The sequence below is a fragment of the Typopeltis vanoorti genome, chromosome 5, assembly GCF_054136105.1.
Source record: "Typopeltis vanoorti isolate ZY-2024b chromosome 5, IOZ_Tvanoo_1.0, whole genome shotgun sequence".
NCBI lineage: Eukaryota > Metazoa > Arthropoda > Arachnida > Uropygi > Thelyphonidae > Typopeltis > Typopeltis vanoorti.
This window is the reverse complement of record NC_143553.1, coordinates 79517007-79540437: the sequence shown is the minus strand read 5'-3', so window position 1 is coordinate 79540437 and position 23431 is coordinate 79517007. Positions and strand designations below refer to the sequence as shown.

The 23431-nt window shown below is 35.1% G+C and overlaps 2 protein-coding genes across 4 annotated transcripts in view; one reads left to right on the top strand and one right to left on the bottom strand.

The window, feature by feature from the left end:
• LOC150106581 (uncharacterized) overlaps nt 1–23431 on the bottom strand; it is a 267472-nt gene that overhangs the window by 88855 nt on the left and 155186 nt on the right. Inside the window, exon 1 of one of the 2 annotated variants that reach the window (XM_090393207.1) lies at nt 2652–2761. The exons of the other annotated variant lie outside the window; for it this stretch is intronic. The gene's annotated coding sequence lies outside the window, so the exon portion shown is untranslated. Of the gene's footprint in view, nt 1–2651; nt 2762–23431 lie in introns of those variants that run through there. 2 annotated transcript variants of the gene reach the window in all.
• Nucleotides 3095–12878, top strand: LOC150106583 (uncharacterized). 2 transcript variants are annotated; one of them, XM_090392553.1, is made up of 4 exons: nt 3095–4175; nt 4664–4735; nt 5202–5252; nt 12775–12878. In XM_090392553.1, exons 1-3 carry the CDS (start codon nt 3597–3599, stop codon nt 5229–5231), a joined length of 681 nt encoding a protein of 226 aa, XP_090248679.1. In that variant the 5' UTR covers nt 3095–3596; the 3' UTR covers nt 5232–5252; nt 12775–12878. The 2 variants fall into 2 exon arrangements, with proteins under 2 accessions (XP_090248679.1, XP_090248678.1); XM_090392552.1 differs by lacking the exon at nt 12775–12878 and adding an exon at nt 12414–12604.

Below are 23431 nucleotides of genomic sequence, written 5' to 3'. Positions count from 1 at the left end.
ATTATCTCTTAAAAGGTGTATGAATTCCATTTCTTTTTTACCACATGATATTTCATCTTTCCAATTGATATCATCATAATTAAAATCCCCCATAATAATCACTAACCCTGCACTCATTATGCTAATTTGCTGATACATGAATTCAACATCGCCCCTTTGAACCCCGTGGCCTATAGCAGCAACCAGCTGTATATTTGGTTGTGTTGGTCACACTATTTCACACCAGACCACCTCAAATGAACTATCATTCACACATCTATCTGCTCAATATACTACTTTTTTTTGCTGCAACTCATCAGCTATCATGAACAGTACTCCTCCCCCTGTTCTATGTTCTCTATCCTTGCTGAAAAAAAACTACCCATCACACTCAATTCCAGTAACCACATCTTCTTCTGACAGCCAGGTTTCACTAATGCCTACAGCTTTTGGTGAGACTGCACTGACTAGTGCCAAAATTCTTCTTTCTTATTTTGAATGCTTCTTGCATTATATACAAACATTTCAGATTCCCTTTAGTTCTTATACCAGCTTTAGACCTGATATACATTCTGCTAATTTCAGTATTCACAATAGCGCATGCTGAGTTTTATTCCACTCTATTCTTCAAATTACTCTGCAAAAAAGGATCATTAAATATACATTCCCTGCATAAGTTTCTCCCACTTACACTCAACCTTTTCGATTTTAGTTTCCCAGCCCAATTACTTCAACTAGTTCAGAAAACAGTAACTTCTTCAAACGCTTATGACCTTCCATGTTCATATGCAACCCATCTCTTGCATACAACTGTCTTTTACCTTCAAACACACTCCAGACATAAACAACACGAGGCAGCACACCCTTTGGGTGTGCTGCCTCGTGTTGACATCAATCTCCACTTCTCTTCAATCTAATGATATCTAACAATGTTCTTAAATTTTATATTTAAAAAAAATCAGCTAATGCCTTTTTTATTCCTGTGTAGGGAGCAGGTGAGGCCGTTTAGCCCTATCTAACTTTTGGAGACTGAGTGGGCAGTTCAATCTCCACTGGTGCCCAATCAGAGATAGCTGGCCCAAGGGTATCACTAATTAAGCAGCACACAGTGAAGGCTCAACAAGTGCTGCCATCTCGTCCCTGACCATAACACAATATATTTAATGTCTGAAATAATGTGGGTTCTACGGTCGATTTTCTTGAGTTTACGGGATGAAAAAACCCATCTGCCCCTGCCAGACATCGCCTAACTCAGGAATTGGTCGAAAAAAGGCTTAGAAAAATTTCTTCTAATCACGGACTAGATTCAAAAGCAAGTCTTCCTTCGTACGGTCAAGCACCACATTCACTGACAATATTTTTTTTTTCTCAAAAGCATCTATGTACATTCGGACGAACTAATCCACTGAGCTACACAGGCTCTTTTAAATCTTACATATAAGATTTATATATATATATAAATCTATTATATAAAAAATAATAATAGAAAATATAAAAAATATTAAATCCACTTTCCTTCATAATGTGATCCATATTGATAAGGAATAATAGAGGGGATAATGTACATACTTGTCTGACACCAGATTTAACATTAAACTATCTTCCTGTACTTCGTGTGTAGCTCAGTAGAAGTGTCGCTTGTCATAATGTTGTACATGAAAATGAAATACCAATATAAAACAATTGTATATGGAAACAAACATCGCATATATATATATATATAGCAACTTACTTCTAAAGATAAGTAATAACATTGTATCAAATCAATATGTAACTTATGCTGTATAAAGAGAAATGACTGCTCAAAGTATTGTCAAAGACTTAGGCGGAAATATCTTCTGAGCACGTTATAATGTTGTACATGAAAATGAAATATCAATGTAAAACGTTTCCTTTGAAAAGCATGCTATGTACATATTGAATATATATTTATTCTGAATGTATATAGATGCTTTGGATTAATAAATATCAGTAGAAGTGGTGGTGCTTAACCGCACGACGAAAGGTGTTCGAATCTAGTCGCCCACTAGAGGAACTTTTTTTTAAGCCTTTTCTGGACCGGTTCCAGAGTTAGTCGATCTCTGGCACGGGCTAGCGGGTTTTCCCTACCGGAAACTCAAGACTATATTCGAACCAACACTATATTCAGACATTAAATATTTTGTGTTAGGGACCACCAGATGGCGGCACTTACTAGCCGCCTTCTTCACTGCGTGCCGATTAATTAGTGATAGCCTTGGGTCAGCTATCTCTGATTGGCTACCAGTGGAGATTGAACTGCCCACTCAGTCTCCAAAAGTTAGATTGGGCTTTGGCCTCGCCTACTGCCCCCTATACTGGAACAAAAAGGCGTTCGCTAATTTTTTTTTTCATATAAATCGTATACTTTTAAATGTACTTGTCTAAATTTTAATTTAAATTTTATTCTAAACGCATCATTCCCCTTAAACAGTTTCTCTGTTCCAACTGCTTTTCTATTGCTAATTTTTCTTAAGATATTTTCTATTAGTTGCGATGGTCGCAACTTTCGAAGCCTTCATCTTTCAGATACATCGTTTTGTCATATACGAAAGAGCAACCCGAAAACAAGCATTTGCAGGTTGCTCTTTCTGTTCAAGTGTACTCAGAATTTTGAGAAATAAATATTTAAAAAAAAAACCCATAGAACTGACTGTTGTCGCGTGCTACGTCGGATAAAGTACGGAAGAAGGTTAACTGCAGAATAGCGCCATGCAAGCATTACACCATGTGACCGACATCCCGGTAACGTCACACATTTAACATCAGCCTATATTGGAAGGCACGGGTGCGCATCACTCAGGAAACCGTCGCCGCACTCGTCCACCAACCAGACGTGACGTCATAATTAGCCATTTTAAGCGAAGGGGATTTATCAAAATTAATAAAATTAAACTATTACTTTAAATTAAAAAATAAACATAAAAACAAAGCAAAATTGGTTTCACCTAATACAGATCTAAATAAAAACAAACATGCTCGGCACTACGAAACTAATACCCGATGACATGAGTGACGTTTTCGTTAATTCGTCATACTAATTTTGGGGATGTTTTTCTCCGTTTGATTGTTTCCTGCTTGTGAAAACGACTTTTGATTTTTGTGATACTTAGTTTTTATTGTTAATTTTCTATTATAAGTTTTCTATTTGCGTGTTGTTATCATAATACTAGTAGTAAATTTTGTATATTTTCAATACTTAAAATTTTGGCTTATATATATATGGATATTTTAAAATAAATAATCAAAATGCCCACTGCTTGTGGTGGATGTGAGATGACGATGTACAAGTTTGTGCAATTACGTGAAAATAGGGATGCGTATTTGAAATTCTTGTTTGCCCATCATTTACTGCCAGAACGCTTGTCATGCAAAAAGTGCCATTCTGAAATGAGACTGGACATGGGCAGAATGCTTTTCTCATGTAATAAACGAATAGTAATACGAAAGCCAAAAAAAAGGCCCATTAGGACGCAGTGCAAATTCAGAAAGTCACCCGAGTCGGGACATGGTTCAGCAATTCCCAGTTTACTTTGGAAGACATAGGGTCATTTACAGTTTTATGGTGCTTGATTCCTCATCCTCGACAAGACACTATTATGATGGAATCCGGAATTACTACCAATTCAGTGGTCGACTGGTCATCACTCTGCCGTGAGGTCTGCATTGAGTGGGCCCAAGACAATTCTCACAAGTTAGGCGGAATCGGAAAGGTTGTGGACATCGATGAAGTTAAGTGTGGCAAACGGAAATATTTCGAACGTCGTGTAGATGGACATTCGGTTTTCTGCGGCATGGAAAGAGGCTCAAGGAAATCTTTTTTCGTCCCCGTGGCTCGCGTAGATAAAACCGTACTTTTGCAAATAATCAAAGAATGGGTTTTGCCTGGAACTACAATTGTATCTGAGTGCTGGAGAACATATAAATGTTTGGAAGAGGAAGACTTTGTATCGGAAAAAATCAACCACTGTAAACATTTCTTAGATCCACGAGACTCTCAAGTCGATACCAGCGAGAGGCCGTGGCGAGAAATGCGGAAGACGGGACATAAACGGGATAGCCATGAAGGTTATATTGCTGAGTTTCAGTTTAAAGCTTGCAGACCTGTTCAAACTTTAGTGCATGACTTTTTCATTGAGGTTTCCAAGCATTATCGGATTCCCTCAGATACAGCTGTGGTAGGTGAATGGTTTTGTCTCTGTTGAATGTCTTGTTTATTATGAATGAAAGTAAAGCTGTTAGTTCAGAATAGGTCATTATCCTAGGTTATGGGCTCTCCAGGGCTACTTGTTGATAATGGGTAACAATCAAAAAAAAAAAAAAAAAACTTTACGTTGTTCAGTAGTTTTTGAAATATCGGACTTGTAAATTGCACAACCATGAATCCTATAGGATAGGATTCATGGTTGTGCATCCAGGATTCTATGACTAATCCAGGATTCTATGACTAATCAAACCCTAAAGAGTGCAGTTTTCAATATTTCAGAAACTACTGGAGTGCACCACGTTCTTTAGTTTTTGCATATTATCACCAAAGTTAGGAATTACCTGTTAGGAAAATTTACAAATTTCAAGAGAATAATATTCTGCATCATAAGTTTATTATTATTATTCATTTTTTAAAGAAAAACATTTAAGTAATCATTTTTCCCCTCCACTTCCCCAGGAGGAGTCTTGTGACCCATACAAGTCATGCACTGCAAGTGATACTACAAAGATTATTACAGACACAGTTCAGGTAAGTAAATCGTGATGAGAAATGAATTTTTTCCTATGTAATTGGTCTCTCCACTCCTTCCCCCAGGAGGTCAGTCATGAATTGCAAGTGATATCACATAAAATGTTACGAAGTCAGGCAGACAAGCAAAAAAGGAATATTTCTTAACTTATTACTATTTACAAATGAAAATGCTTAGTTTGTCAAAAAGTAAGAAGCTCATTGTATAATTGCTCTTTGCTTTTTATGGAAGGTCTATGTGACTCTTGACTTGGTAAATTGTGACTTTTTAATTAAGCATTTCATAGTTCTTCCTTTCCTTTTGTAAGAGCCATGTGATCATTGACAGAACTATGTACTGTGATCCTACAAAAAGTATTACACAATTCAGGTAAACAGGAGAAAGGCAATGTGAAGCAACTCTTAATTTATTGCTTGTGGCATTTAATTCCCCCCCCCCCAATAATAATCCTTTCTGTTTTCCTAGGGAGACCTTTCAGGAGTTACTACAGAATAGGACAAAACATGTGCAGATGTGGTGAGTGACATTTTCATAAATCTTTATGCTAAGTCAATAAGTTTTTGGTTCAAAAAGGAATTTTCCATGTTCATTTATTTTCCTAGTAGGAACCTTGTGAAACTTAACTGCAACTACTGCGCATGTATTTGAAGTAGGTGGAATGTGTTTAAGAAATTTTCACTCAATTAAGTGAATTTTATTTATTATGAAATTTGTACTATTGTATTGCATGATGGGGTGCTTAAGGGACAAAGCTGTATAACTGAGAGGAGACCTCCACATAGCCTTTAAAGGAATGCGGAGAACCGACCAGGGCTTCTGACCTAATGTTAAATCCTTACCTTCTCATGGTGCACCCTGTTGGGTATCTACCTGGATACTGAACGAATGAGGATGGGCTGGCAATTTGGGATTTATCTGACCAAAATGATTCTTATTGGCTTAAACCAAAATACAAAATGATGGTACAACATGACAAAATTTCATGCCGGCTGGAGCATCGCCTGGTTAAACAAGGCCCCCATTGTTACCGCCAGGGAACCAGGGCGAACAGTGAAAAGTCGGCTACTGGAACAAACCCTAAAACACACCCCAACTCAACATCACCAGAGTTAAAGATCGGTACTATCAACGTAAGAAGCCTGAATGGCAAAAAAATGGAGCTAGCTGAGGAATTAGATAAGTTCCAGATCGACATAACAGGGGTGACTGAATCAAAAAAAACAAAAACTGGTGAGATCTTTCTGAGCAATAAATAAAAAATTTATATTCAGGCAATGACAATCAAGGAAAAGAAAGAGTAGCCATAGTATTCAACTCTAAATCGAGAAAGCTACTGATACAATGAAAAAGGAAAAGCTGTTTCCTTTTTCATTGTTTCCTTGTTGGGGATTTAAATAGCAGAGTAGGAAGTGATTGTCAAACATACAAAAATATTTTTGGAAAATTTGGAGAAAAGAGCAAAGCTAATAATAATGACAAATTTCTGCTCAGGACATGGACTGGTTATTACTAACACCATGTTCCAGCATAAAAATGTGCACAAATTCACATGGAGAGAAGAGGCAAGGAATAAAAAAAGTCTCATTGACTATGTTATTGTTGATAGGGATGTTTTCTCCCTGGTGCAGGACACTAGAGTGTACAGAAGATCTGAAATTGGAAGTGATCACTATTTAGTCTTGAGCAGGATAAAATTGAATTTCATATTGAAAAGAATAACATGTAAGAAAGTTTTAAAGCAAATAAAAGTTGAGCAGCTCTCAGATATGAACTGTAGACTAAAATACACAAAGATTATTGAAGAAAAAATGAGAGTTTAAGAAGAGGAACCAAACCTTGGAGATTCAGTGGCAAACCTTGAAGAAAACATTGATTGATTCAGGCAGAGAGGCATGTGGTGAGGTTGTCTGCAAGGATAGAAAAATCAGGACTCCATTGTGAACACAGGAAGTGAAGGAAGAGAAGAAAGCATATCAAAAATTCCTTGCAAATAAGTCAGCATGTGCTCTTAGAGAATATAGAGACAAATGTAAGAAAGCTAAACACTGTGCAAAACTAGCTAGACAAAAGTCATGGGAGGACTTTGGCAAGAACATAGAAAATAAATAACAAGAAGGTGGCAAAATATTCTGGAGGTTGTTGAAAAAGCTCAGAAATGGAGGAAAGAGTGCTGTAAAAGGAATTAGAGATGATAAAGGTGACATGAAAACAGGAGAAAAAGATATCCTTGAAGTATGGAGTAATTACTTCGACAAATTGCTAAATTAAAACAAGCAGTGATGACAGCACAGTGTTAAAAAACACTGACCAGGCATGCAGTCAGGAATACATATCCATACTTGAAGTAGAAAAAGTCATCAAAGGCTTGAAATGTGGAAATACAGCAGGAGTAGATGATATTCGACCAGAAATGCTGAAGTATGGTGGTATGAAAGTCTTACAGTGGCTGCACTGCATAGTTCAGAAGGCGTGGACAGAGGGACCAATTCCCTCTGAGAATTACAGAGGTATTTCCTTACTGAGTGTTCCTGGTAAGATTTATGCTGGTATACTTGAGAAACGGTTGAGAAGAATTGTGGAAGAAAAGCTTGGTGAAGAACAAGCTGGATTCAGGCTAAATAGAGGCTGTCAGTATCAGATCTTCACTTTACGACAAATAGTAGAGAAATCATGGGGATATAACAAAAACCTGTATTTAATTTTTGTTGATCTGGAAAAGGCATATGACAAGGGGCCAAGAGAGAAGCTATTTAATACGCTACACTTATATGGTGTCAATGGGGCATTATATCAAGCAATACTTAGTCTTTATTTGAGTTGCAAGTCAGCAGTTAGAATTGAAGGAAGTACAGGAAGATGGTTTAATATTAAATCTGGTGTCAGACAAGGATGTACATTATCCCCTCTGTTATTCATTATCTATATGGATCACATTATGAAGGAAAGTGGTATTAAACATGATATCAGAATTGGAGATGTGTTAAATTCAGCTCTTTGCTTTATGCAGACGGTGCTATACTTCTAAATAAATCTGCTACAAGTCTGCAAATTCCCTGACTAAATTGAATAACTGTTGTAATAGATATGGTATGAAGGTCAGCAATAAAAAGACAAAGACATTGAAAATAGGCAGAATCATTGAAAATGTCAGCTGCATTGTGAATGGAGAACCTGTGGAACAAGTAAAACATTTTAGGCATGATTTTTAGTGAAGATGGTAAATTAAATATGGAAATAGACAACAGAATCAACAAAGCTGGTATGGTAGGAAGTCAATTGAATAAATTCATATGGAATAAGAGAGAAATTAGTCAGAACACTAAATGAGCTATGCAAGTGCAAGGCAGTGTTCAAACCAATTTTAACTTATGGATCTGAGAGCTGGGTCAGAAGTAAAACACTTAACCAAAGACTAATGACTGCAGATATGAGAGTCTTGAGAAAGATTAGAGGCATGAACAGATGGCATCGATGGCAATATCATATTAAAAATGAGGATATTAGGAAAGAACTTGACATTGTCAGCATCCAGGAATGTGTTAGCAGAGCTAATCTCTGGTGGTATGGTCAGAATGGGCAAGGAAAGATTAGCAAAACAAGTGTTCTCTACCAGGTTGGCAGGAAAATGACCCAGTGGAAGACCAAGATATAGATAGATTGATACGGTTCAAAGTGTCTTAAATGATAGAAATATAAGATCTGATAATGTTAGAGTCTTGACAGGTAACAGACTGATTTGGAGGAAAATTGTAGATTAGAAGTTAGTAATGATGTAAATTTTTCATCTAGTACTATCATATCCTGTACACCCCTTGAGGGCACATGGCAGGAATTTGATGATGATGCATTCCATGAATTTTTTTTTCTCCTTTAATCTTCTTCCTTCCCTGGAAGAAGATTGCATAATTTTCTGTTTCTGACATCACACTGAATTCTGGCAACAAAGAGTAGAGCAGACAAAGATGCTGTAAGTTGACTGAGGGTTCACACAGTGACATGTTTGTCCTTCCCTCAGTAGACTGCTGTGTTAAATTTTTGATTGGCAGACCAAGAAAGAGTGCAGTTTCTCCAATATTTGAAATATTGAAGAGCACCAAGGTTGTTCTACAGCATCACAAAGGTAAGAATTGCTTGTTATGGAAATTTTCTAAAAATGAACTATTCTTGACTAGTACAGAATTTGAGCAAAGTTTCGTTTACAGTTTATTGAAGACTTTGAAAGTTTTGAATTTTCTTTGGTGATGACAATGATGACTGTGGTTGAGATAGCAAGTTTAGTGAGTGGCCTACACAAGTCATGAGGTTACTTGAAGATGTACCTGAATTGCTGTATTCATACTGAAAAGGAACCAATCAAAATCAGGAACTTATCAAAATAGTAGAACAAGGAACCAATTTTTTAAAAATTCTGGGTTACGAAAGTGAACTCTTCTCTGAGGAATATTTGTAATAAGATTCCAACTATGATTCAGGATTTTAAGATCCCTTTCCTTCTCTCATTTCACATGCACATGTTACCTTAGCCAACTGATGGGGATGAATCTCCGGTTCTTATTGCCAAGGATTAGATCATGATCTTACCAGGATTGAAGACTATATGTCCTCTTATTCCTTACAAACATGTGCTATTTACAGCTTAATAATAATGAAGAAATTTCTCATGAATAATATCAGGTTTTTGCTATTGCTAAGAACTTATCAACTATTATTGAGTATTGCAAGTGCATTTTGCTCCCATTACTATAGTGTTTTGTACTGTCTACCACTAACATTTCTGTGTATATTCAGTTCTCCACTGATATATATTTTGCCAGAGGAAGCCGATATGAGTATGACACATTAATAAAAGTAGATAATATATCAACTTGTAAGCAAAGGATGTCATTAAATACTCCCCAGACCTTGTATTGAGATATTAGTTATTAATCAGTTAGAACCTAATAATAAATAAAGAATATCCTATTTTGATGAAAGTATAGTTTCTTAATCTTAAGCACCTACATGTGAAGCAAATATAACAGGAAAATGTAAATTAAATTCCTATCCATCCAGTTTCCCAAATTAATTTATAAACCTTTATAGAAGTTCTTCCATTAGTAAAATATTTGTCATGGTTAAAAATCTGTTGTTTTATATCTCATTCAACAATCCAGAAAGTATTTGTACAGCATGGTATTGCAGGGTCGCTGGTCTGGTTGGCCAAGTGGTTAGCGTATCCACTCTCCAGCCAAGAGACTGCAAGTGCAAATTCTACCAAGGGCATGGATGTTTGTGAATGTCTTACTAGCCAATTACCATGTGTATTGTGTCCTGGCGCATTAATCAAGATATAAAGGCTCATCATCAGTGGTACACATCAACCATTATTTACACAATACCTCTAATAACTGTCCTTCAACTCATTCACTCTAAAAAGCTTACATGACCATCTCTCTGGCAACCCATTCATCATTTACCATTTTTTCCAAGTAACAAATCTAGTCTGTCTATCCCTGTCTCACTATCTTGGTCGGTTTCCTCTGGAACCTCTCCAGTGCATCATCCCCAGAGAGAGAGACTTAGGTGATTTGCTCATGCATATTCAAGATACAGACATATCAGTCTTATGAAGAGAGAGATAATAACCTCCTAATCTTTACTTGATTTAAAAAATAGTTCAGAATTCAGCAGTCACGTAATTTCAGAAAAACATGAAATGCTTAAGTTATTGACATAAAAATTTGGAATTCCGTCATTGATAAATAAGCCTCAATAAGATGAGGCAAGTGTTAATGCCAAGAACACCATTAAATATTCAGACATTTTCAGCTGGAGTTATCAGATTTCTTTTATTGGATTTCCTAGAACTCAGCAGCATCAGCAAATAATGGTAATAAGTAAGGAACTTACTAAAATACATGTAGAGGGGGGTTCTGCTTTTGTTTTATTTCCTGTTTATTATAAATAGCATTTCATAAATAAAAAAGATGTTTAATTGTTTTTTCAGCTGAGTAATGATATAACTGGAAGACTTCCACATAGCCTTTTAAGGAATTCTGAGAACAGAATTCTGAGCTTCTGACCTAATTTCCAATTTTTACTTTCTTGTGGCACACTCCATTAGTAGGTATCTATACGGATACTGAAAGAACAAGGATGGACTTCAATTTGAGATTTAGCTGACCAGATTGTATTCTTATTGGTTTAGCATAAATAACATGATGGTACATAACATGGCAGAATTCCCTACTGGCTGAGGCATTGGCTGGTTGAACAAGGCCTGTTTTTGTTCGGGAACCAGGGTGAATAATGAAAAGTCAGTTAGTGGAACAAATCCCAACTCAACATCAGCAGAGTTACAGATTGGCACTGTCAACATGAGATCTAATAATATTAAGGTCTTGATAGATTTGGAGGAAATTATAGAAGTTAGTAATGCTGTAACTTTTTCATGAGGTACTATCAAATTCCGTACATTCCCTAAGGTACATATTAGGAATTTGATGATGCTGTATTGGATAGATTAGTAAATAACTGATGTTTTGTTCTTTTAGTTCTTTTGTTCATGTTATTTATGCATCATGTTATTTATAGCAATTTTATTGGACAGCTTACCAATGTATGAGACAGTTTATGTACTGTGCAGTAAGCAAAGGAGCATTTACTTAGTTCTGTAATCACCTACCCATAATAATTCCATGAATTCTTTTATCTTGGATACTTCTGCATGGAACATTCTCCAAATGAAAACTATATGATCATCCTCAACAACCAGATGCAAGGATGTAATCTGATTCAGTCAAATCCTCTGTTGCTAAGACCAAATTCAATACTTTTTTTTTTTTCACAACATGGTGTCTAAGAAAACTTCTCCAAATTCCAGAAATGTGTGCTATTTACTTTTGTCTAGTTTATATTGCTATAATAAATCTCTATAAAAATCACTTGGACATTTACCAGTTTTGCCTAAACGTCCGCTCATTCTCTAGCCTTAATTCAAAAGCCCACTAAATATCCTATCCTGCCCAACTCTGCCTTGGTCCATATATTTTTAATGCCATCGTTATGTGAGAGTTTCTGTACATATAAACCAGGAGGATCAGGAATAAAAAGAATGATTTTCTGTAAATGATACTGTCTGTCCAAATATTTCTGATGTCAGTGAAATCTGATTTGCAGAAGATATATCCTAAGTGGAATAAAAATAGGGTATATTTTGGCAAGATGAGAAATAAATAGGGTGGAGGAGTGTTACTGGATAAGTGATATGCAAACACAGAGAGTACAACTCATGGAGGGTAAGGTGGTTGGCATGACAGAAATGAAGAGGAATACAAAACACAATGTACACTAAACTCTATAATCAGTTGCACGCTGTCATACCCATCCAGTTAAATGTAACATAGATTTGCAAAACCTCCTATATTAAAAAAAAATTGCACCTACCACTGATAAGCTTGCAACATAAGAGTTGAGAAAACTGCATCGTTAACAAAATCAGGATATACTTTACTAATACAGTAATTCTTCATTTAATAAAATATATCACTGCATATTTTCATATTAAAATGTTTTCAAAATTACTTACCATTTTTTGAAATGGCTTCACAAATGCAAATGTATTTAATTTTGTCTTTGGTGCTCTAGTAATGAATATATTTGGATTGTAGAAAGTAATAAAACCATAATGAATTGCAGGAAAACGACCAGGAACAAGTCCCATATTTACAAAAGAGAAATCTGCCTCCTGCAAGACAAACCAGTTGATTTGTATTCATTAAAAATTAGAGTATTTGGTTATATGCTAATAAATAAGATTCATTTTCCTCTTATGTTAACTGGCTATCAAAGATAAAGCTGTAAGAATATCAATGAATAAAACAAACTTATGGGCATTGATGGGTATGCTGTAATTAAAATCATCCATCATTAGGATGCTTTCTTATTGATAACTGGTGATCATTAAAGCTCTCTTGTTAGAATTTCCACTTAGCAAAGTTCCAAAGTAAATTACAATAAACATTATATTGTTTTAATCCTTTACCATTGTACTTTCTAGGCTGCAGGCAGTAGCTGGCACACAAGGCTGTCAAAGATGGCACACTAACAAAGTATGTTTTTTATTGTATTTACGCAGCAGTGCACCAGTGTGTGATTTAGAAGTTTGTGCTAAGATAAGATATCAAAGTGTACAGTACAGAGTAAATTATACTTGTCAAGAAATTATATTTTTGTTTAATCCTCTACTGAAATGTAAGCAAACAAAGTTTGCAGGAATTTATTATCTTCACAATTAGACAACTTATATTTAGAGACTGATGAATTTGCATTAATTGTCTTAGTATCTCATACTGTAAAGTGCACTTCCCTTTGGAAGTAGTGCATAATGCTATGCATTAAGGGAGGGTCATTACTCAGGCTGGTTTCAACCTTTGAGGTCTCATCAGTAGGAGCCAGACGTAGGAAGATATCGAAGTTGAATTAATTCAGAAGTTACATATTTCTCATCCTGTAGTATAAACGTGTGCATCACCTTATTTGATTACTCCAGATCAGAAATGGTCATAGGAGTTTTTTCATTTGGTTATAAAGTAAATTAACGCTAGTCTAAAGATACTTCATGTACAAACTTTGTTTGCTTATAAATTAAAGATGCCAAGAAATTATATTCTTGGTTTAATCCTTTATCCAAGTGTGAGCAAACAGTTTGTACGTGAAGTATCTTCTAGACTTGTGTTAATTTACTTATAACCAAATATCCAAACCATATAACCAAATAAATCCCTTTGCCTACAAGAAACCTATCCATAGTTACATCTATCACCTTTCACACTACCAAGCTTTAGCAAATTGTGCTTCAGTCATTGGCACACCTTTTGGCAACTCCTATAGGTAAAGATGACCTCGTTGGTGTTTCTGCCTAGTAGGTGAAGAGACCTCAATAAAGGTCGAAACTAGTCTGAGTAGTGGCCAATTCCTTAATGCATAACATTATACATATCCGCAAGGAGATGTGTTATGCATTATGGGAGATACTGGGATAGGAGTGATGTTGGCTTGGTCCCCCTTTGCTACGAGTTTCCCAGTGTTGTACTACCTTACCCCAATAAGATAGTACAATACCATATTCAGTCCTGAAGATATTTTCAGGTGCAAACTTTGTTTGCTCACACTTGGATAAAAAATTAAACTAAATTTATTATAGTCTAACCAAGTGAAAAATAAATTTTCAACAGTCTCTTAAATTTGTATTTACTTTTGTACTGTAGACCCCCCCCCTCCCAAGAACACTGGATTCTGGGTGGGGATCTACAGTACAGAAGTAAATACAAATTTAGGAGACTGTTCTTGGAATGTCATAGCTCTACACCCCTTACCTAATATAAATTTCACTGCTTCACTCTAACAAAAATATTGGAGTTCATCATGAGACCATCAGCTGACTGATTTCCTCTCCATGCCGATAGTGATTGTCAGGATGGTAGGATGTGCACCATTTTGAATTTTGTTTGCCTTATGGTTGTGCATTCACATCCTATGAAAATCTCTTGGTAACCAAGGCCAAATGTTAATAATTTAGTAGTTATTTAATTATCCCAAGAGGTTTTTTCTTTTAAGCAAAAGTATAAATCTTCAGTATTTTAAGTATCCATAACCAAGTCAGAGAATGAATATGGTGTTAAATATACTTTTTTTATTTAAACCTATTTTGAGTTTCTTAAAAGCAAAGTTTCTTGGCCTTATCAAGTTAAAATGGTGAAACACAAGATGAATATTAAACAAACAAAAAAAGACCATGTTATGGTCTGCGAAACTAATCACTTTTTAGGCAGGTATAGTTTTAAAAAAAATTCATTAACCTTGTCATCAATTTACTAAACAGCAGTGTAATAGCACTGTTGACAGTGATGTCATTATAATGACATCAGTCTGTGTGACTTTTCTACTGAATATGTGCTATCAAGTTGTTTTTGACTGTTTGTGATCTTGTGAACATCTCACTTGGCTTCTTCTTTCTTTCAGCAGCTGTAAGTTCAAGTTCTTTTATGTTGTCCATCCAACTCTTGCAGTCGTCCTCTTTTCATACCCTCAATCTTCCACAGCATAACTGCTTTTCCCAATGGTTCATCTGCCTACATATGTCCAAAGTACATTAACTTCTGTTCAGCGATCATGACCTCCAAGGAGCATTTTGTCTTTATACTCTAAAACCTTATTAGTCATTCTTGCAGTTTTTTGGATTAAGTCTCCTCCCCCCTCCCATAATAGAAATGAATCAATAAGCTTTCTGATTGTCATACATACAACTCTTATCAAGAGAATTAGATTATCGAGATGATCATGTAATAAGATCAGCGAGAATTAGATTCCCATTGATCTTATTACATTTTGCAGTCTGTTGTGATGCACACAATCAAAAGCTTATAATCAATAAAACTGGTGAATACTTTCTTCTGAAATTCTCTTGTTCTTTCCATAATCCAGCTAATGTTTATTATCTGCCATTTAGTTCCTCTACCTCTCCTAAAGCCTGCCTGTTGTCGTGGCATTTCTTTATTCACTGATGGCTCTAGCCTTTGTTGGATCACTTTCAGCATAATTTTACTTACATGTGAAATTAAAGTTGATGGTTCTATAATTCTTAGTATTTCTAAATTAGATTTTTTTGGAATTAGGATGTTTATTGATGAATAGACGTTTTCCAATCAACGGTTTTCTTCCAAACCTTTGACAAATTTCTGTTAATATATTTATTACTTCATCTCCAGTTTCTCTTAGTAATTCCACTGACACTCGATCAGCTCCAGGAGCTTTTCCATTGCTGATATCACTTCACTTTTCATTATAAAGGATTCCTCAACAAATTCTCTCCTTTTAAATTCTCTTTCAAGATTAATATCTTTTTTGTACAAACTCTATATTTTTCTTCCATCAAACTTTTTTCCCTAATTACTTTTTATAACTCCTAATAACTCCTAATTTAGGGATAAACTTCTCAGTAACTTCATTATTCTTCTAAACAGATCTCTTTCTACCTGTAATGTTGCTTTTTTCAATGTCTTTGCACCTTTTGTTTTTCCGTATGTTTCCTAGTCTGTCTGAAAATCTGCATTCACTTGTCCAACCCTTTCTTTGTTTTTCTGTTTCATTTTTTTTCTGATATTTGAATAGCTCCTTCTGACAGCCATTTACAGTCTTTTTTCTTGTTGCTTTACTTAAATTCTTTGCTTCTTCTATGACTACATTTTGTTTCTTCCTACATTTCTAATTCTCTTCCTGTCTTCTTCAAACTTTTTAATTTCTTTGACTTAATTTAAATGCTTAGTTTTAAATTTGATCTAATCATGTAAACTATCCTTTTGTGTCTTCTTAGCCTTAATTTCATTTAACTTCAGCTATTAATAATTCATGATCTATTCCACAGTCTGCACTAGGTAGTAATTTTGCTGCTTGGATAGCATGTCTCTGCCTTCTGCTAGCAACAATATTGGAAGTTTCCTCCTCTCTCTCTCTCTCTCTCTCTCTCTCTCTCTTTCTTAGTAGCAATTTCATTGCTTTCTGACCTGGTGTCCCATCTTTTAGCACCATATCACAATAACTTAAGCCTCTGTTCATAAGGCTTTCTTTGGCAAATATATACAGAAGTGGTTTGTCATTGCCTTCACTCTGTGTATTTAGCCTACTACAGTGTTTCTCAAACTTCAGATATCCGTGGACCCCTTCTTAAATTTTTATTATTACCAAGCACCCCTAATTAAAAATTAATTAAAACAAATAAATTAATTAAAATTAATAAATTAATTTAAAAAATTTAAAAAATTAAATATCTATTTTATTTGAATTTATATGTTCATGTAAACAAAAAATATGATTTATTTTTAATAGAACAAACTTTATAAAGATACTATAAAGTTTTACTTACTTGAAATAATTTATCATCAATGAGAGGAGTGAAATGCTTATGGTGAGATAAAATTTCAGCAATAGCTTTATAGTTGTTAATTTCAATCACAGATGCGGTTCGACATCTATAATGCGATTCCTCTTCTTCGTCTTAATATCTACAAGGGCCGAAAATCCAACTTCGCACAGATATGAACTTGGAAATAGAAAAATGAACCTTAGAGCTTTATCTGTTAATTCAGGAAATTCATTCTGTATTTGTAGCCAAAATGATGATAACGTATTCTCACTGTATTTATTTTTTAGGAAACCATCAGAAGCTAGTTCTAAAAGTTGTTCTTCTATTGATGATAGACCCTTTGTCATAAATTTGTTTTTATTGAAAGGGTATCTTATCCACTCAATATTAATGTCCGATTCAGGGAAATACTTTTCTTGATTCATTTGTAAGCTTTTTAAATGCTGCATGATAGTAATTTTCACATCATCATCAATTTGTTCATTTGAACTTGCAAGCAATTCATGAAGTGATGGAAACGCGTCAAATTCTTCATTACCAACCCACTTTTGTCATAACTTCATTTTTGCCAACGTGGCGTTCACTTTATCTTGGACATGAAATATAGAAATTTCCTTGCCTTGTAAAGATAAATTAAGACTATTTAATACAGTAAATATATCTGCCAGGTTTGCTAATTGACTGAGCCATTTTCAATTCAAACTTTTCATCAAGAAAAACTTGTAGTTCATTCCGAAGTTCAAATAAATGAGTAAGAACTTTCCTACGAGAAAGCCAACGAACATCGGTATGGAAAAGAAGTTGTGTATAGTTGCTTCCCATTTCTTTGCGAAGTTGAGAGAAAAGTCTGGCATTTAGAGGACAGCCTTTAATATAATTTATGACTTTTACAGCTTCATAAAGAACTTTTCTTAGGTCTGTAGACATCATATGTGTAGCCAAAGCCTCCCTGTGTATGCAGCAGTGTGTTGACTTTGCATTTGGTGCAACAGCTTGAATCCTTGAAACAAGCCCTATTTTAGATCCGACCATGAATTTCGCTCCGTCCGTGCTTATTCCAACACAACTTTTCCAATCAAGCTTGTTTTGATGCATAAAGGTATTTTTGCTGAATATTTGAATATTTCTTCTCCTGTTGTATGTTCTGGCAAGGGTTGGCAATATAAAAGGTCGTCATGAATTTTTTGATTTTTTTCATACCTAACGAACACTAGAAGATTTGTAATGTCGGTGGATTCATCTACCTGCAACGTATGATAACGACTTACGTATATCGGATAACAATGTTTGTTTTATATTTTCAGCCATTTCAGTGATTCTTCAATGAACGGTACTATTTGAAAGACAAATCCTATCAAAAGATCTTTTTGCATTATCTCCGCTATTATTTTTGCTGCAGGCTTGACCAAAGTTTCACCAATTGTTTCCGCTGCACCACTTTTTGCTATTAATAGCAACACACAATATGAAGCTTCTAAAGCCTTAATGTTTTCACCTCCTGACACAATCGACATCACTTTTTGAGATTCTTTTAAATTTTTTAGTTTATTTTGAAAAAATTCGACAGGTTTGTCCTTGCATTCATTATGTTTCGATTCAAAATGGCGATTTAAATTACATGGTTTCATGCTTTCATTTTTTAAAGTTTCACCGCAAATTACACATAATGGAATAGGTTCCTCTTCATTTCCTGTCCATGAAAATCTACATTTCAAGTAATTTATATCGTACTTACGAAGTTTTCTCATCTTCTTCCTAGTTGGTTCTTTAGAGATGTCAGACGACACACACTTATCAATTTCACTTGATCCAGATACAATATCAACATTTTCTTGTTGCTGACAGCTACTTGTATCTGCTATGTGCCTCTCTTTTGCGCATTTTAAAAATCCAGTCTTTAACCAGTGATCCATACTTAAGAATTTGAAAGCTAAAAAAAAATTACCGTATTTAACGAACAGTTCTTCAACAAATGGCTAGTGAAAGCAGAACTCAAAACAGACAGCAATGGTAGGCCAGTAGAGATAAAGCAGCTATGAAGACGTCCATATGATTGGTGCAGTATTAACAAAAGATCGCACTACTAATTGATAAAAGCAAGCCGACAGTTCAGTTGAAATACTAATTCTCTTCAACCGTATTCCTTATAATATCTGAAACACATTCACTATATATTTCTTAGTTTTAACATGTTCACTCAAGCAACACCATATGTTGCCAGTGCACCATATGGTTTTGATTGTCTACTATACAGCATTTTATGTGGGAGGAGTCATGCGATTCATTAGTTCCATTTTTACCCAGTTGTCTCTAATTGCACTATTTGTTGAGAAACATATTACACAGCCTGCAGATGTCTCTGTACCTTATTCAGTGATACAATAGGAACGTTTTACGATCTCAAACTTAAATTTTATTCCTTGCGTTAATGATGCATAGCCGAAAATTGCCATGGACCCCCTGAAGACCTTTCGCGGACCCCCAGGGGTCCGTGTACCACACTTTGAGAAACACTGGCCTACTACATAAGGCGAATACCTGGGAGAGAGTAGGCAAGCCCTCACTGCAAGAGAAGAAAAGTAAAATAGGAAAGATTCGCCTCCTTATCCCTGGAATACTCTAATAGCATTGGGAAGGGGAGTTGTAAGAAGAAAAGAAAGAAGAGTAGGACCAGTCTAAAGATAATAAATGAAATACATGAACCCATGCCTATTACATGAAATAGGCATGGATTTCCACTCCTGTACTCACTCAAGTTAGCTTTTGAGGAATTTCCACACTTACTGCACAGCAAATGTCTAGTTTTAAATTGTGGTTTATGCTGTATATGTGTGAGTGCTCAGTCTCTCAGAAATGGCTGTTGTGACCATATATGTTGTTGAACTTGCCACAGAGATGGAAGGTGGTTTTGCCATCATTGTACACGAACCTGTTCATAGTATTGTCATTTTGAATCATTTCTTGGAGTCCACAAAAAAATTTCTTTGTGTTTATCAATTGACTCAAAACATGTAGCATGGGTACTTTGTATGAACACAATTGAAGTTATTTCCATAGAAATATGTCTTACAGTTTCCTGCAGCAACTGAAATTCTCTTCTCACCACTATTCTTTCACTTATTCGGACTTAAGTAGGCCCCCTGCATGCATTCCACAGTTGCGTTGTCAGATCTGGGATGTCTGGCACTCTTCCTTACAAGTGCATCCTTTCTCCACAAACTGCATGTATCAAGTTGGTGGGTGGTTGCAATAATGTATACAGAATAATCACTGCATGTCATTGGCTGCTTTGTGATACTTGAGTAGACAAAATGATTTTTTCACAAGTAATTCCAACCTATGCTGCCAGTGGCTCACCTGTTGATTTAATGTAGTGGCATTCAAAACTTAGTATCTTTGCCTTTTTTGCTTAATGAAATTCATATGTCATGTATGTGAAAAATTATTAATATTTAAAGTTGTGTTAATTCATTTTGACTAACCCTGTATATAATATTACCTCTCTAACGACCATTCCAATCATTCCCATCCAGGATCCATTTACTGTTTTTTCTGGTTCCCCTTTCTTACGAAGCAGTAGATGCGAGCTAAAAATATAAAATAACGTATGTTTTTTTTGTAATGAAATTAAGAATTATTCAATTATCAATACTTAGTTCAGGAAATTATTTTAGAAAGCAAATATATTTAAGTGCATATATGGCATCATGAGCAGTTTCAGTATTAGTAACTGACACAATATCTGTCTACTCTATTCCAGCATGTATACTGTAAACTGTTCATATCTGCTTACTAGTCAGTCAGTAGTGGAGTGCTAAGCTGATGGCTGTTAATTATGAATTTGATGATTTTATATCCGGGTGATATCATCCTCACCTTTCACATTATGTTTGATTTAAATGCATTCAGTGTGACAGAATAATAAAATCTGATTTTAAATATTACCATCAGACCTTCATGGAAGCTTAGATTAATTGTAATTAGTCTTTTGACTCAATGCTGATGTCATGCACATAACTTATCAAATCATGAATTGCACTCATTCACTCTATCCTAATTTTTACACACTCCATTTTCAAACCAACCATTCTTTATTCAAAATAATACTCATTTCCCTACTCAGTCTCCTTATGGTGTGTTGGGTGAGGGGGGGGGAAAGGGTACGATACACTATTCTATTAAAATTCTTTCACTTTCACCTTATCAACTAATTCTTTAATCATATCCCCCCCATCTCCTCCTATCCAAACTCCTCTTCAAACTGAATTTCCTCAATCTCTTCATACCAAATATTCCTGAAGTCACCTTAGTCAGTAATCTGAACCCTTTCTAATACATTCTAATTATCCTGAAAAGCTTATGACCCAATTTATGTATAGTAATTCATATGCAACCTGATTAAAGCTTTATACAAGGGAATCATAATCAGGTTGCATATGTAGACATAGACCTACAATTTAAGGGAGACTCCTAAAATTATGAGGAGAACATAACCATCATTCCAACATGTACTGCCTCCATGGAGGTCTGATGGTAATATTCAAAATCACATTTCATAATATTATATTTTGTATAATTGGTAATATTTAAAATCACATTTTGTATTCCTTTATCCTTCTCCTGCTTTCCAAATTTTTAAATCATACATTTTGTAACATAGAACTGGTAACTCCACTGAAATTCTCCTGTAAATTCAATTACCATCTACTACATGCTGTACTATTTAGTTTTTTTGAACTTTGCATCATCTGCAAATAATTTAACGTTTAAACCATATCCATTATTACTAACATACAAGTTAAAGCAATAATAGGGTCCCAAAACAGATCCAGGGCTATTAGCTGAGACCCATCTGTTGTAATTTAATTATTTGTTCATTTGATAACTAACAAAGGCCTTTGCCCAGTCTCAATAATCGCTGTATTATGCATCTTCCAACGCATTTATTACCTTGTAATATTTGAGTTGATTGCTAAAACATAACCTCCATTTAGCATAGATATGCTAAATGGAGGTTATGTTTTAGCAATCAACTAAAAGAGAAACTTTGTCCTCTTTCTACTCCTTCAGGACTTGCCCCATTGCAACTCTGGTTAATCAAATATGTTGGGCTGCTATTTACTCATTGGAACAGTCTTAAAACTTGCATTGACACCTAATTAACATCAGTTTTACACAAATCCGAATGTCCGCTAACTCACCATCAGTCTTCTGTCTTCATTCCCACTGCACCAGATCTCTATGACTGCACACTTAGAAGGATGAAATGCATTTATGAATTGCTCATTTATTATATCGGCTATTATGTTCAACTCTTTCAGATTAACTAGTTTTCAGAATTTATTGTCTAGTGTTGATATCACTGCCCTTACTTTAGAGGCCTGAAGTGGCTTGAAACAGTTTCATGTTCAATCTCTAGAGCATCATTTCCAGGATGTGCAAGCATGTAACACCCATCCACAATACTATGTATGAATTGTTTCCCTCTGCACAAAATGTGTGGCTTCATGATTTTTTTTTAAAGGATAATCCACCCATAAGAGGTATACATCTATTGTACATTAGCATTAGATAAGCTGAAGGTTATATAATGTAGAAATACTCTTCTAGAGACCAAATAGTGAACTTTTATCCAAAGTCACTATAGTTCCCCTATAAAACAGGATAGTGTTAGCAGTCCGTCCCTCATCAAGTAATGATTATCCACATTCTAAAAATATTCATAAACATCTGTCACATACAGTGAGATTCCAATCCATAACTTGTTGGCCGAACAGGAGAAGTTATACACTCAGCAAAGCAAGTTGGGACACATGAATGAACTGTGCATCACAGTTTTGAAGGAAAAATAAACAAAACTTTTATATGATTTTAATGAAATAATAAAAGCATACATTACATGAAGAATATAAACGTATATGTAATAACATTTTGAAATCTGAATATAATAGTCTTCATTGTTGACAAAGCCTTGTGCATTCAGTAGCCTTGCAGCAGCAATTCTTTTTTATTATCTCTAGTATCACATGCAGCTTTCAGTGATAGCATACTTCCAGAAGTGTGATTTCCAGTCTCTTCTGTTTCTTTAATTTTTGATTTTTTGCTAGTGATGAAGGATCGTAAACAAAAATCCTCTTGGTGAAGAAAACACATCTAAACATAATAAACTAAATTTTTTTTACCTTAGAGATCATTGTCTAGGTCACCAAGGCATCTCTCATGTGCAGATAGAAATACACTATGCATGTGCACACCAATAAGGCTGGAAACAGTTTGGTATCCTACAGTCCTAACTGGCACCCCCTGTGGGTATGCTGATAGTCATCTTAATAGTCTCTCAGATTTTTGGTAAAGTTAAGCAACCAAATTTAATATTTCGAGAATATTAAATGTAATGCTATTTTGGATTCTAGATTGTATATAAATCTCTCAGATTTATATCTGCTTCTGTAGCGTAAAAGTCAGGTTTGTTCCATTAGATCCAATGATCTGGTAGTCTTGTAAAGCTGTAGGGCAGGTACTGGATGTAGTTTCTATATTCCTGTAGATAGAATTTTAGAAATTTGAATTATTAGAATATTTCAAATTTTTCTGATTGGTTTTGAGGAGAGCATAGAAATAGCATATATTTCAGTAGCTGCTGGACTGACTCGTGCATGAGGAATCTTTTGTGCATGGATTTCAGTTAATCATTTGCTAAACATGGGTTGAACAAGTGACATATCAGAAGCTAAGACGTCTCATATGGTGTCTCTACACAAAGAAGGACAAACACAACCATTTATAGCTAAAG

Excerpts from the sequence above, each read along its gene's own strand:
- LOC150106583 (XM_090392553.1), top strand. The coding sequence starts at position 3,597 with ATGATGGAATCCGGAATTACTACCAATTCAGTGGTCGACTGGTCATCA. Across the intron at positions 4,176-4,663 it reads TTCCCTCAGATACAGCTGTG|GAGGAGTCTTGTGACCCATA; the intron begins GTAGGTGAATGG and ends CCACTTCCCCAG. Across the intron at positions 4,736-5,201 it reads TTATTACAGACACAGTTCAG|GGAGACCTTTCAGGAGTTAC; the intron begins GTAAGTAAATCG and ends CTGTTTTCCTAG.